At 38.7% G+C, this 16,477-nt stretch overlaps 1 protein-coding gene across 3 annotated transcripts in view; it reads right to left on the bottom strand.

The window, feature by feature from the left end:
• JAG2 (jagged canonical Notch ligand 2) overlaps positions 1–16,477 on the bottom strand; it is a 76,821-nt gene that overhangs the window by 37,572 nt on the left and 22,772 nt on the right. For all 3 annotated transcript variants that reach the window (XM_063440171.1, XM_063440173.1, XM_063440172.1), the window contains exon 3: positions 4,611–4,665. In XM_063440171.1, the coding sequence (XP_063296241.1) occupies positions 4,611–4,665 (55 nt within the window). The remainder of the gene's footprint in view (positions 1–4,610; positions 4,666–16,477) is intronic.

Below are 16,477 nucleotides of genomic sequence, written 5' to 3'. Positions count from 1 at the left end.
TATACCTTACCGAATGACATCTTGCAACAGCAATTTGTGTTATCAATTGCAAATTCATCTACCCCACCCTTTCAACAAAAACACATAAAGAATGTAACTTTAAAATCCAGAGACAAGTATGCACCGACAAATTCATAATAGACGCCTGCTGTCTACGATAATCATTAAAATGCTTTGAGCCATAAGCAACTAATTTGCCCCCAAAATAAATAAAGCTAAGGAATAACCACACCCAGAGTTTGACAGCAGCAAATCTTTAGCCAGAGGGTTCATAACTACTTAGCGTCTACAATTCATATAAAAAATAAAAAAAAAGTAACAGGACGACATGACGTTTCCTAGTCAACAATGTGAACAGGATACAGACAGCACATCTCATTCCTGAACACTCAGACATCAATTTGCAGAGAAGGAGGGGAAAAAAAAAAAAAAAGAAAAAGAAACACAAAAAAAAAAGACACACACACAAAATCACAACGAATGTACAAACACGAAGTTTCGTGGAGACTTCAGGACGTGCAGCATATCTGTCCACATAATTAATGCTACAAGAACATTTTCTATTCCTATCTAGATTAGACTTCAAGACATCTATTGGCATCAGACAGGCAGGCAGGAAGTCACCCCGGAGCACAGAATCCCGATTTGCTCCTACGGTTAGACACGTCTACTTGATCAGATAGCTGAATGACATTGTGCAACGTGCTTTCTGGCCAAGATATTTCAGCGTCTGTTGCTGTCATACCACAAACTATATCTAGTCAGAAAGCCTCTCCTCACCTCACCTTGCTTTGGAAGGTCTTAGAATGTTGTCATTTATAAAACTGACATTTTTAAAATGGCAGTAAGAAGTCTAGAGAGGCCATGTATATTTAATTTATTGTTTCAATGACTTCTCTCGAGAAGAGAAGTTAGAAAAATATTAAATATACATGGCCTATCGGGGTTTCTGTAATTGTGCCCTTGTGATCTAGTAATAAAAAATAAAAAAATAAAAAAGTATATTTCTGATAGCACTTGACTCCTGCAGTACAAACCACACAGAACATCCAACAGATTATATGTCCCACTATACCATACAGTGATATTTCTACAAGATCTTGCATAACGTCAGTGTCGTTTCACAGTGTTCAACCCTGTGAAAAGGCAGGAAACACCTCTAGTGGTTGTCTGGTAGACAGCCACTAGAGGCAGTATTCACCCTGCACTGTTAACATTGCAGTTTCTCTAAAACCTCAATGTTTTCAGCTGCAGGGTTAAGAGGAATGAGATGGCGTGGTCTGGGTGCCTATAGTGTCCCTTTAAAGTAAATGTGAAAACATTTCATGCCACTCATTTAGTAAATGCATTCAAAATAATGAAAAACAGTGTTTTATAAAGAAAAATGCCATTCCAGCTAAATGCTCTATTGATATACACGTTCAAACTCCTATATGCGGAGATTCTCCTCTGTAATACTATGAATTAGCAAATTGTAATTGTCCCTCATCTTAATGAGGCTCTTAGCCATTACTGGTCAATCTGCCAGTCATGATGCTTTAACAAAATTGAATGAGAAAACATTTAAGAAGAGTGAAAATTAAATTAGAGAAACAGGTGACATTCTGATGTGCAAATTGAAGATACTACATTTTCCAGACGCCTTACTGAACGTCAGCATTTTTTGGAGAGAAAATAAAATTCTCACCAATAAAATAAGCGCACTCTAAATTAAGCTGAAATGTACGAGAGTAAATTTTGACACTGGTTATCAGTCAGATCAAAATAGGGAGCCATGAGGGGTCTTTTCAATGTCCAACAAGCACCATAACCACTACACCTTGCTGGTTTGCCAAGTTGTCTGGGGTCTGCAAGACACTTACCCTGCGCTGTTGGGTTTACCTCCTTGAAGTGAGTTTCTACAAGGAGGGAAATGGCAACCAATGGACCCCAGGTAAATTGTCAAACAGTTTGCAAAGTTTTTACTATTTACTCCAAAAGAGCAATCCCAGCACAGCACACTTGAAGTGTTCATTTAACAACGTAGGACCATAGAAACAACTTCAATTTAACAACAAATAAATAGAACCAATAAACTTTGATAGATTTTACACAAGAACTAAGAAATAAAGGGGGGGGGGGGGGGCGACGACACAAATTGAAACAGAGTAAGAAGAAAAAAATAAAAAAGCATGGATTTCAGGATGACGGATCAAACGGCAGGTGAGGGATTTCCCACAGAACGCAACAAGCTGCATCACAAGTGGAGCCGAAATGGTGCGCTTTCAACATCCACATAGTAATCTCTTCTACTGTGTACATACAAGCAAGATGGATAAGAAAGAACATAGTCCAGTTATATGAAGATGGCTTTCTGGAACTAACTGGCACACGGACAATGTGTCACAGGAAAGCAGAACAGTACGTTTGTTCTCGTGGTCTTCAAGAGAGTTAAAGTTTAAAGCATTTATCCTCCCTCCCCCTTCTTTCAGTTTACCTTTCCTTATGCCTGGTGCAACTTACGGATTGTACTCCTCTGTTTACCACTTGTCTTTGTTTGTATTTAGCATCCTTTATTCGTTGCCGTGGATCTAAATACCTGGGTGCCTCAGTTTTGTTCACCTGTGTCCATGAAGAATACGGTTTGCCTTCTAAAGATTTATTTAAAAGCAAAAAGCTGGAAATTGAGAGAGGCGCTTTGAACCATAGACTGCTCTCAGATAGCAGTAAACTCCACTCATGTTAAACAGAGATCTCAGGAAAAGTGCACCACTATTGCAAATGGTCTCAATTTCAATATGAGTCTTTGAAATGCATTTAGAGTTACGATAGTCATATTTGACATGTTTGGTTTGAATACCAAGTATTACAATCCATCGATCACTATCAAACGATCATGGGACAAAAGGAGGAATGGTTGGTGCCACGTACGGCCACATATGTCAAGGTAATCTGTTTGACCCAAGTAAGATGCAATGAAATCTCCAGTTTTGAGAATCACTAAATCCGAGAGAGCTTATGGTTCATGTTCTTCACTTTACACGTCCGATGCAAAATGCTATTGTGTAAATATTTCCAACAAACTTAGAATTGTATCAATGTCCCATAAACAATAGCTAAATTTAAAGTTATGTGATAACATGCAGTATGTCTAGAGAGAATTACGATACATCTTCAAATTGGATGCCACATTGCAGGATTCGGTTACATGTTGCTTTAGTCAGTTAAGTTTAGTTCTACTAACCGGTCAGAGGAACACTGGATAAATCAAGCTTCTAAACAGATAACCCATAACAAAAAATAAAATAGACACGGTAATCCTTAAAGGATCAGCTTAATGTAGTAGTTCTGGTGTCAATAGCATGTCCCTGCAGTCTTTACATTGCTGGCTAATTTCACCTCTAGGGGCAGTCATTCAGACAGCCACTAGAGGTGCTTCCTACTACAGTGCTGCACTAATGTTCATAGTCTCCACGCTCTGCATGGAGACACTTAATGCTCCCCATAGAGATGCATTGATTTAATGCCTTTCTATGAGTAGATGCTGAATATTGCAGTGTTTTCCCACGCATGCACTATAGCCTCCCCCCACTGCTTCCCCATAGGAAAGCATTGGATTGGATGAGCTCATCAAGACTGATAATCTCAGCCATGGAAGAGAGGCAAGCCTCAGACATAGAGAAGGCAGATTTTAAACCTTGTTTCTACACTAAGGGTGGGGTGGTCAAGTAGTTCAAAAGCACATCAAATAGAGCCGGAATTAATTTTTTTGCCAGAAGTCATGCTACAAGCAGAAAACACCAACAAAAATATATTCCGCTGCTATAGCAAAAAACGTTAAAACATGTTTATACAGTTTAACCTATTTAGGAAGGCCAATATGAATGACATCTCACAGATTCAGGCTATTTATTCCTTAACATAATGATGTACTCAGACCTGCACTCTATAGGCAGAATCTATATTTAATCACGTATCCTTCAATTAAAAAAAAAAAAAAAAAAATGATGTTTGCTAAATATACTCACAAATACTGTATGTGAAAACATGGAATTTTGACAGACCTTGGTAATACGTGTTAATCACTGTTCAGAGCTACCAACTTATCCAACTTTAACAAGTTTACAGCACATGCTACAAAATCACGTAATAAAAACAATCACTTGTACATTGCTGCCTTAAAGGATCCAGGAAAGCCGCTATATTAGTGGGATTTCAGAGCAGTCTTTGATCAATGGTTTACAAAAAAGTGAGAGACAGTTTAGTGATAATGTAAGTAGAAAGTGTGGAACTCGCTACTATGGGTACCACTGGTTTAGCACATGAGAATGTTACAGAGGTTTAGTGATCAGAGCTGACTAAAAGATCTGTCAAATGATGAACTGCAAATGTGACAACCTAAACTCCGAGCCCTTCAAGAAACGGTCCAGTATTTATTTTTTTTAATTTTCCAGGAGGGCATGATGACCCAATGATAACCTGTTTTGATATACTCGCTAACTTGTACTAACAGCACTTCCTCCATTACTAATGGTGCCAAAACAATCTACAATATCCGTAACGAGAGCAAAGCAATGCATAGGATCCAAAAGGAACACAACACACCGTAACATCTCAAATGGTTGACTTACCAGGTTTGGTCTCATTATCCCAGTCCCAAGCTTCCAATATCAGTGTAAATGATCTCTGAAAAATAAGGAAATAAAAAGGGATTTTAATAAAAGTAGTTTAGGGGAGAACATGCAATGTACAAAAGGCAAAAAATGTTTACTATGAATTTTACACCACGGCCGTATATGAACCTGAAAAAGTAGAGAACAGAAGTGCTAAATCAAGATCAACAACACGGCAATTAGTCAGGACCTGTTTGGAGAGAGAGCTATGTAAACGTCACCTTATTAAAAGTAACGCTAAAGGCACCCAGACCGCTAGATCTCAATGAAGTAGTCCGGGTGCAGCAGCCGTTTCAACCCTAGAATGTAAAACGTTTAGTAGATATGGCAATGTTCACATTGAAGGGCTAAATACACCTCCTGACAGCCAGTATAGGCGCTTCCTCTTTCAGAACACAGTGAAATTCTGTTCTGCAGCTAAATGTGGCTTAAAGCAGTATTTGGAGGAGACAGTTTGCCCACACATGCGGATTTCCAATCCAATGCTTCTTTACGAGTAGCGATGGAATGGAGCAGGTATCGAAAGATATCAGCAGGCATTCAGAGTTAAATGCAAGGGGAGTGAATTTTAATTAAACTTTAATTTTCAGTATCAATGAGGGATAGATAGTGCTCATAGTGATAAAAGAACTATTGTCTGCAGGGGGGGGGGGGGGGGGGGGGAATAAAATAAAATAAACTCATTGATAAAGCTACAGTGCTGATCTAGGGGATCTTATTTTTTACTGCTGGAGGTAAAGAAGCCGCCAGTTCTTATTTGCATAGGATCGGTTTGTAAATGAGATTAATAAATTAACTAGTGTGACCTAGTTAATACTTCCAGCTAAAGGTACCTTGATATGGGTAGTAAATATCTGCACTATGACCAATACAATAACAGGCCAGCTAGAATCATACTAAAAAATCATATCTGGTAACAGTGAGCAGGACAATAAGATGCCAGTAATGGGTAGAATAGAAATTCTAGGCTAGGGAAGAAAGGGAGAGCTTGTAGAGGCTGCAGAATAGAGATCTGCAGCTTTGCAAGCAGTTTTAGAAAAAATTACAATATTTAAAATTGTATATTCAAATGCATGTATATTTTCACACACACACACACACACACACACACCACAATACAGATTGTTTTGAAAATTATATATATTTTTAAATTTGGATAATGGAGCACATTTTTAAATGAATTGAGTGTCAGCTGACGCAGGCAACCAATAAATTCTATCCAAATAGGGACACAATTGACATAACGTGGAAAGAAAGCTTCCTTTTAAAAAGTATCAGAAGAGGGGAGATATTTGGGTTCCAAGGTAACTAAACAAAGTAGTCAGTTTTTTTTTTTAAAAGCCATCACAGTTGTAAATACTAGCCCATTCACTAAGCTGTTCAACAAGTCCATGGCAAATGACTAAAGAACAGTACACACACACACACACACACAAGAGTCACGTCAACCAACGTAGTTTCTATTAAAAAAAACGAACACAGTGGAAAACAGTTGCCAAAACTGGGACCCCTGAATATTTAGTAAATTGGTTATATCAGAATTTCTAGAGGAATAAATGTAACCCATTTTAAAAAATCTCCACAGTAGGCTGGAAAGGACACTTTTCCTTATTTGAAGGACCACTATAGTCACCCAGACCACTTCAGCTCAATGAAGTTGTCTGGTTGCCAGGTCCACCAGGTTTTAACCCTTCAGATGTAAACTTAGCAGTTTCAGAGAAACCGCTAGAGGCACTTCTCCGACGCTTAATGCAAAAATTGCATTGAGCACGCAGAATGTCCATAGGAAAGCATTGAGAAATGCTTTTCTATGGGCATTTTTAATGCACGCGCAGCTCTGGCCGCGCAAGTGCAATCAGCTCCACTCGGAAACTGATGTGGTTGGGTGGGAGGAGAGGTCATAAACGCCAAGGGAGCCCAGCGCTGGATAAAGGTAAGTGGCTGAAGGGGTTTTAACCTCTTTAACCCAACGGGCAGGGGGGGACCTATGGATTATATAGTGTCACTATAGTGATCCTTTAACTTACAATTTGATAAAGAAAAATATTAGGTTTACTGTCCCTCAAAACATTGCAGTTCATTTTAAAAACAAATTGTACAGTCAACATTCTCAAAACATGTTTTGCCACAACATGTAAAAAGCCAGAGTTATTTATATACTGGGCAGAAACAGAAACTATAGCTCTAACTAATGAGGGTAGGACCAATACACTCACAAAATAAATCATTTAATAATCGCTGATCATTTCAGGTGTACAGAAGTCTCTATAGTAAACAATTATTGAGCTGATATTTAAGAATGGTGCATCCCTTTCAATGGTTGCAAAATATTTGAATTGCGGTTTCTTTTTAATTTGTCCCTCTTAATTACAAGTGTTTGAATCGTGAATTGTCAAAATTTTGGGCAATAGGCAACTTGCACACATATCCTTATAAACATGTAGACGAATCGCAAAGCTAATGAAAAACCGACAACGATCAAGTGGACAGAGATTTCCAGTTAGCGGACCGCCACTAAATTTCGATTTTAGTCACAGATTATTATAATATTTATATAGCGCCATCACTTTCCGTAGCGCTATACAATGGGTGGACTAACAGACGTAATTTTAACCAGACAACTGGACGTACAGGAACAGAGAGGTGGAGGGCCCTGCTCAATGAGCTTGCATTCTAGAGGATGTACCCTTGTCAGATCAGATCAGGTGAGAAGGGATTGCCTCAGTTTTTCCCCCTCTGTGGATTATTTTTATCGATTGATCGGAGAACAAAATGGTGCGAAAATGTAGCAATTAGTATTCTGCAAAATATATACATAATATTTAAATCAAACACTATATATTTTTTTGCAGTACACAGATAGGCATGCGTCCGCACCCTTTTGGTTTGTCCTAATAGTTTTTTCTGAAACTACTGCATGAACGGAATTAGTTCAAACCCCCACAAAGACAAAACTCACATTGCCTAAAAAAAATTAAAAAATAAGTCACAGTGTACAAATATACATTCACAGAATGGAGTAATAGATTCCTGTATTATTCTTCCAGCTGAGTTAGCCACCAAAGGCCATCAGAAGAAAAACCATAACTTCATTCAAAACAAAAGCTTTTTAATTAATGTACCAATGTGTCTGATAATCTGACCTCCAGACATGTTTTCACTGTAAGACTGTTAATGCGTATATTGGGGGGGGGGGGGGGGGGGGGGAGAGAGAGAAAGCCCCAATACAATACATATCCGGGGTATGGTAAAGGCCACGGACAATAACTGGCTAATTTTAGATCAGAGACATTGGGTCCCAAGGGAAGCACGTATAAAACATTCACAAAGCAGTAACATAGCCGTGCTATTTAAACAAGGGGAAAACAAAAAAACTGAAAAGAATAGAAAACTAATAATAAAAATGAAAGGGAAGAGAAGAGACCAATTGCAAAATGCATTGACTGCTCAGCCAAGGTTACAGGATGAAGCAAAGCTACAGGATGTCCGGTCAAATTGTGCCGTACATGGAGACACCAGTCTCACTATTGTACGATGACAGAATGCTGGTCACACATAGGAAGCCGTAGAAACTTCCCTGGCAATTATTGTAATAGCCCAGCACATGGTGTATACAGCAAGACGATTAAAAATTAACAAGGGGACATTATCGTCGCAATCATTTAAAAGAATCATTTGCAGAATGCGGTTTTATATAAAAAAAAATATATATATATATATATAAAAAAAATTTTTTTATAAAAAAATAAACACCCAAGAGAAAAGCAAAACAGGATAATAGAAAATATAAAATAAATAAAGCCCTATGATAGAGTACGGTCTCAAGGTTAATTTGTCATTTCTTTCGGTATGTGGTTTCCTTGCTCTAGTTACGAACAGCTTGCAGTCTCCAGTGTAGCTGGATCCCACCGGTATCAGATAACATTGCTTATTCCTGGCAACCTTTAGAAGTAAATGATGCTTTCATGTCATAGATTCGGAGTCCTTTTGAATTGTCTCACTTCAATATTAAGCCATGTACACATATACCTGCTGACAATCCTATTATGCAAAAACTGATTTTAACAATATCCGGGCCCAGAAAAGAGCACTACTGAACATACTCCGTAATACGTCGGACAAATCTGCCACTCTACAAAGATCAGGCCAACGTATTTTTAGAGCAGTCTTCTTAAAGCTGGATTATAAATTAAACCGGTGCAATCTATATGTAACTAAATCTCTTACATTTAAATACAGCTCAAGAAATAACCGATGCCGGTTATGCAACGGAAAATAATGCACCTTATTCCTCATACGACATGTCATGATTCCCTTTTATTCCAGAAGTTTGGTCCTTAAGGGGTTAAACAAATGGAGGTCATTTAGTTACTCCAATGGCCATTGGATTTAGGAGAGAGGTAACTTTTTCTTTGTTTTTTTAATGAAGGTAATAATGTCAAGTCCATTTCAAACCATTAAAATTGCAATATATTCCTTGATTGGGTGCTCCCAGCAATACAGGTCTTTTATCGCAGTAATATTTGTATTATGCGATTGATAATGGACTCCATGCTGAGATGTCACCCACTTTGCTACAAGTATCCAGTAAAAAAAAAAAAAAAAAAAAAATGTGTTGTCCATCAGTGTGGGCTTTGACTTTTTTACAGAACTGAACTAGCCGAATTCTGAAAATGGGATTTGCACAGTTGGTCCCATTATTAAGTCTATGCAACTCTTGCGCATGTATCTTAACAGGTCAGGTTTTTTGTTTGCAATTTCCCCAAACACTATTGACATTAAGAACATTTTGTTCTTAACTCGGATGCCTTTTGCAGTTATGCCACATTTGACCCAATTTCTATTTTCACTGGGTCTGATTAATTGTAGCCTGTAATCATGTGACAATCGTTTGGGAAATATTTCCCACACAAGAAAGAACGCAAGCTTGTGTATGGTCTTAAATAAAAGCGATGAGATAATGTAACTGTTTACCTAGTTTCCTTTTCAGACCACGCTACAACAGTGGATTCCATTTTTCCCCTCAGAGAAATAATAAAACGTTGTACACATAGTACATACAGAACCAGGTTGTGTCAAATCCATCACAGGGTCAATCACTAAACTAGGGGAATTGGGAATCGGAGCGTAGGACAAACCAAAATATACAAAAGAAATAAACATAATTTCAGTGTCCTTGTTAATTCTCTACGAATAACTGCCACCCCTCAAGCGCTTCAAACTCTAGCAAAAAAAAAAAAAAAAAAAATTTTTAAAAAGTGAGTAATCAGTCTTTTTTGTCCAAAAGCACTTCAAGAACAATATAAAAAAAAATACATATTTCATATTTCAATTACCTTTTTAAAATACACAATAACTTCACTCTGTACATTTTTTGTTTGTAAACAAAAGAGGGGCAAAAGATTGCACAAAGAGGGCAATCAGAGCAGTTAGAGTAAAATAGAGACAGCAAATGGCAATCTTGCGTCCCTTGTTATATATTATATTTATTCCACACTTACAATCAATGGTCCCTTTTTAGAACCACAGTTTTTATTAAAAGAGGACAGCGACAAGGCTTGTGAGTGAGAACACTCTGTGCATTTCACATAACATGGCGTTTATTCACTAAAACAGAATGAATACCTATTTTTAGAATCAGAGATAGATATTTATATCTTGAGTTTGTTATAATAAATACGTTTTGAGAAAACAAAAAAAGGTTTCTGAATGCCAAAAATCACTGGAAAACTTTATTAGAACACCCGATTTAACAATAAAATCTTGAGAACATGTGTTAATTTGCTTGAAGAAGAAGAAAAAAAAAACGAAAAAAAAAAAGTATACTTACCTGTAATCCAATGTAGAAACATAGAATGTGACGGCAGATGAGCACCACTCGGCCCATCTAATCGGCAAAGTTTCCTAGATACTCTCATTAGTCATAGGCCTTTGCTAAAGTCTAGAATAACCTTCTGGCTATCCCATTCATGCTTGAACTCTGTGCTAACCTCTATCACTTCAAATGGAAGGCTATTCCATGCGTCCACTACCCTCTCTGTAGGAACAGACTGCTCAGTGCAGACCTACCCTCCTACCAAAGCTTTAATGCTGATACTTCCAAAGGAGACACACACACACACACACACACTCTTTTTCTTTCTCTCTCTAAACCATGGGTCGTCAACCTGGTCCCTACCACCCACTAGTGGGCGTTTCAGGATTCCAGGTGGGCGGTAGGGATTTTCAATTTTTTTTTTTACAGATTGGGTGAGATGACATCATCTCTGATGGGAGGAAGGGATTCCCCGGTCACTCCTCCCAGCATACAGAGAGCCCGCACGGGTGGAAGGAGGAGGGAGTCAGAGTGGGAACTCTGACTCCCATCCACCTAAGCCACCACTGGACCCAAGGGAAAGTCACCCTCCTGCACTTTAAAGGTAGGAAACAGGAGGGTGACTTAAATATAATGTGTGCTTGTTTGTGCATGTGTCTTATGTATGTATGTCTTATGTATGTGTCTGTGTGCGTCTTATGTATGTATGTCTTATGTATGTGTCTGTGTCTTTATATGTATGTTTTCTTGTGTCTGTCTGTATGTGTGTATGTGTCTTTGTATGTATGTTTCTTGTGTCTGTCTGTATGTGTTTGTATGTATGTGTGTGCCTGTCTGTCATGTGTGTCTGTATGTATGTATGTATGTGTGCCAGTCTGTTATAGTGGGATACCTAGCTCAGCCTTCCTACTTGGCATTGCTATAAGGAAGGTTAATAAAAAAGGGGAAAAAAGGTGGGGAGGGGAATTGAGGAGGGAGAAGAGGGGAGCTGACGCACAGATGAGAAATCATATTATGCGCAAACAGAGAAGTAGTCTGAATATCACCGAAAGAGACCTTCGTTTGTTCCTTACGAAAATCTAACCAGATATCAAGTATTTAGTCTTGCAGCATCAACCTCAAGGATCTCATTAATCACTGGTAAAGGTAATTTCAGTTTACTTTATTGTTTTCTCATTAAACTTTATAAAGTTAAAAACATTATAAACATGCATTAATTGGAAATAAAAAGATAAATGTACATACATTTATTATTTTTAAAACACCCTATCGAAAAAAATATTCCTCACTTGCGCGAAAACTGGTGGGCGGTAAGGAAATTTTTGTCAACCAAAAAGATGCATTAGTGGGCGGTAGTTAGAAAAAGGTTGACTACCACTGATCTAAACCTCAAACAGACACAATAATGAAATCTAGCGGACAAGAAAACACTAGCAATTGTCTAACAGGGACTGCAAAATGCAAACAGACCATTTCTCGGTTAGGCTGCAGGAGCAGCATCTATGCTTCAAAATCATTTCATTAAGACAATTGTGTCCCTTTAAACCCTTCTGGTGGCATGTACACATACAGCACCAGGACAGGAATGCTTGAATGGCTGTTCACAGACGCCGATGCGTTCATCAATATTAGGATGCCATGACACTGTACTGCAGAGACAGGCATGTCGTATTCTTGCCCCCACTGCTGAACTAGCATTTACTGGGTGTGAGAACGAGCTACTGTCACTTCCAGAGAACCGAGAGTTCGGCTTTAAAGTAAAGCCAAATGAATGACTGCGATAAATATCAGCAATACATAGTTTGTGACTAAGCCTTTACCTCATTAACCAGCGAGGGTTCAGAGACACAGCAGAGGTGTAAATTAAAATTAAAATTGGCAAATGGAAATTTAGATTTAAAATAAATAAAATCAGAACACACATTTGTAGTTCTAACGTTTTGGCTTTTAAAAATCGGCAATCCCCATCTACATTACAGGTAACAAGGTTAGATCAGCTGTTAGAACAGACTGCAACTATGCCATGTGAATGCACCATTTTCTCTGCAAAGGTTTTCGTAACCCTGTGTGTAGACTGGATATGAAGATATAGTAAAAACCCCTTTATTTAAAAAAAAAAAATAAAACCTGCCATGCAACCTTATTGCCTCCGTATCACATATTATAATCATCTCTAGACTTAAGGTCCACGTTCTCAGCTAGTCGCTTAAGGACTTAAAGCGTTACCCCAACTACCATGGCTACTTCAGTGATTTGAAGTGGTCATGGTGGTAGGGGTAACTAAGTGCAGTATTTCAGCTCAAAACACTGAACATACAGAGTTATTTTCAAATGTGTTGCTGAGGGCTAGTTGCACCCCCAGCACACATGACTTGGGCAGCCCAGAACTCTGCTCCTGACTTCCTAATGTCAATTTTGTGCTTATTTTAAATCTGTTGTCAACGCACACAGAACGCAGCCGACAGACGTATAAATATTTTCTTTGCCAGCCAAACGTCTGCAGGGGGATGATTCCTCTCTCTCCTCCCTCACTCCCACCAGCCTCCCTCCTTTTAAGAGGAAGTCAGCAATACTGTCCAATCGCAGGCTGCTGTATGAGAACCCTGTGATTGGACTGCAGGAGTGCCGGCATGATAGGACGTGGAAGATCAGTGCCGGGAGCTTTGCTCAGACCTGGATTAAGTTAAAGGACCACTCTAGTGCCAGAAAAACACTAGTTTTCCTGCACTATAGTGCCCTGAGGGTGCCCCCACCCGGCTCTAGAAAGGGGTGAAACTTACCTTTTTCCAGCGCTGGGCGGGGAGCTCTCTGCCTCCGATCCTCCTCCGTTCCGCCCCATTGGGTGAATGCGCACGCGCGGCAAGAGCTGCGCGCGCACACACACACAGCCGGTCGCATAGGAAAGCATTTACAATGCTTTCCTATGGACGCTTGCGTGCTCTCACTGTGATTTTCACAGTGAGAATCACGCAAGCGCCTCTAGCGGTTGTCAATGAGACAGCCACTAGAGGATTTGGGGGAAGGCTTAACCCATTGATAAACATAGCAGTTTCTCTGAAACTGCTATGTTTAAAAAAAAAAAAAATGGGTTAACCCTTGCTGGACCTGGCACCCAGACCACTTAATTAAGCTGAAGTGGTCTGGGTGCCTAGAGTGGTCCTTTAAGTTTAAAAGATTATTTTTGCAGGTTTTAATAAGGCCAGAACCCATAGTTACACCCCATAGGGCAATTTAATTTATTTATTTTTGTTTTACAGGCTTTTTTGGATCATCAGGCATTTATAATGTAAATGTATTTGTTACCAAGGTTATGGGTTATCCTTTTATCTATTCCTTGTAGTCATTAACCTGCAATGGTGTTTGGGTACAAGCATGGTTGTCTGGCACAGGTGTTTAATGCCACAGCCTGCTAGGAGTTTTAAGTGCCATTGGGAATTTCACCACACTGCCCAATGACTGCAGTACCTTCCATTGATGATATGACACACCCAATACCTATATAAACAAAGAAAAGAAAAGGAGTGGCGCTAATTGAAGAATGTGCTAATATTGTAGCATGCAGCAAAAAACACCTTAGTGTATAGTCACTCAATACACTTACATATACAAATGAGAGAACAAGAACAGGTGATTGCGCAGATAGGATATAGCTCCACAAATTTGTAGGACCTCCCTAAGTTCTGTAAAAATAGAACGCCATCAAAGAAGACGTTTTAGGAGTCTGTGGCGACGGCTGACATTTTGGAGGTGGCGGGAATACACAGTTTAGGACCGGAAATATCCCTTATATGGAAATAAGGGGAGGGATTGATTAATACACACCTGTAATTAATTTTTAATTGTTTACTTTATAAAAATGTGAATGTTTTCAGTTTAAACTTGTATCTGCACCTGAGGAAGACCCTCTTTATTGGGTAGAAACGCGTTGTGCTTTTTAGTGTATTTTATAGAGAATAAATTTATTTTTCACCTGTACCTGGCTATCTGTTTCCTGATCTACCTGACTGAGGACTGCAAACACCTCTTGGGGGACCTAGCTCTGATCTATGTACATCTGAATGATTTACTCTGCCTGAGCAGTTTAGAGCAAACTTATAAATGCTCATCAAATTGTGAGTTTGACCAAGCTTTACAAATGTAATATTATGTTTTAAACATATTACCCTATGTTGGCGTTCTATTTTTACAGAACTTAGGGAGGTCCTACAAATTTGTGGAGCTATATCCTATCTGCGCAATCACCTGTTCTTGTTCTCTCACACCCAATACCTGATGGGAAAAGACAGAAAGTGGCTGCAAAGCTCAGTCCACAGACGGTCATTTAAATGATACATGTTGCCTTGTGTATCGTTTCACTGCACTGGAATTTTAAAATTTGTTTCCTAGAGTCAAAAATGGCTCTTCCAGAGCCAAGAGTGAGCCATTCTAGCACAGCAATGTTCTGTTCTCTCCACTAAAAGACCCCTCGTCACATTTAAAAAGTATTCAAGAAAAGGGCACATACACATACATACTCTCACACACACACACACACACACACACACACACACACACAGAAAAAAAATTAATAAAATGCCCCATCGTTGAATTCTATGGTTTTACATATCAGGATATAATCATCTGTTCCTTAGCAGGCCTTAAAATTATGTAAACACAACCTCAGATGAACAACACACGGCATATTACACCGTGTCATGATTTAACTAAAATAAAGGCAAAATGGAGAAGCCATGTGTGAAAAGCCAAGTACACCTTGCGGAATCACCTTTAGCAGCAATAACTTGAAGTAATAGTTTGCGGTAGAACCATCAGTCTCTCACATGGTTGGAGGAATTTTGGACCACTTTTTTAAAACGTTGCTTCAGTTCATTGAGGTTTCCTGGAGTTTGTTGCACAGTGCTCTTAAGGTCCATACACAACATTTTAATCGGGTCTGGTCTTTGACTGGGCCATAGCAACACCTTAAAAATTTTCTTCTTTTTCAACCATTGCTGTAGATTTGCTGGTGTGCTTGGGATCATTGTCCTGTTGCATGACCCAATTTTCAGCAAGCTTTAGCTGTCAGAGATATGGCATCACATTTGACTAAAATACTTTGGTACACTGAGGAATTCATGGTCAACTCAATGACTGCAAGGTTCCCACATCTTGTGACTGCAAAACTAGCCCAATTCATTACCTCTCCACCACTGTGCTGGACAGTTTGTATGCAGTGTTTTTTGTGCAGATATGCGGTGTTTGGTTTTTGCCAAATGTGGCGCTTTGCATTATGGCCAAACTTCTCCACTTTGGTCTAATCTGTCCAAAGAACATTGTTCCAGAAGTCTTTGTTCAGATGTAAATTTGCAACCCCAAGCCGTGCTGCCATGTTTATTTTAGAGAGACAAGACAAGAGAGACAATGGAAACCATTCCAAACAAACCATACTTGTTTAGTCTTTTTCTGATTGCACTGCCATAAAATAGAACATGCTAACTGAGGTAGAGTGAGATGTAACTTGGGTTTTTTTTGCAATTTCTATGGGCATTGCAGGGAATTTGTTGAGACATCCAATCCTGGGAAGATTGGCAAAGGTCTTTAATGTTTTCCTCTTTTAACCCCTTAAGGACACATGACATGTGTGACATGTCATGATTCCCTTTTATTCCAGAAGTTTGGTCCTTAAGGGGTTAAAAAAAAAAATCTTTATTAATAACTATTATTGTGCCGACAAGATTATTTACCACAAAAAAAAAAAAAAAAAAAAAATGAAACAAATAATAAATTTAAATAAAAAAGACAAAAACACACAATCGCTGCGCCCCCTCAGATTTGACAGTGAGGTGGCCAGAATGCTCCATCCAGGTTGCCTAATGTCAGTTTAAAATATGTGTGTTGTGTAGACAGAACCAATATATGATGACAATCACTAATATATATATAAAAAAAATAAAACACACCACAGGTGTCCATTAAATTTAAGATGGCAATGCCTGTACAGGAAACTATTTATTACATGTTTAGATTATCT

The sequence above is a fragment of the Pelobates fuscus genome, chromosome 13, assembly GCF_036172605.1.
Source record: "Pelobates fuscus isolate aPelFus1 chromosome 13, aPelFus1.pri, whole genome shotgun sequence".
Lineage (NCBI taxonomy): Eukaryota > Metazoa > Chordata > Amphibia > Anura > Pelobatidae > Pelobates > Pelobates fuscus.
This window is presented reverse-complemented; position numbering and strand designations above follow the sequence as displayed.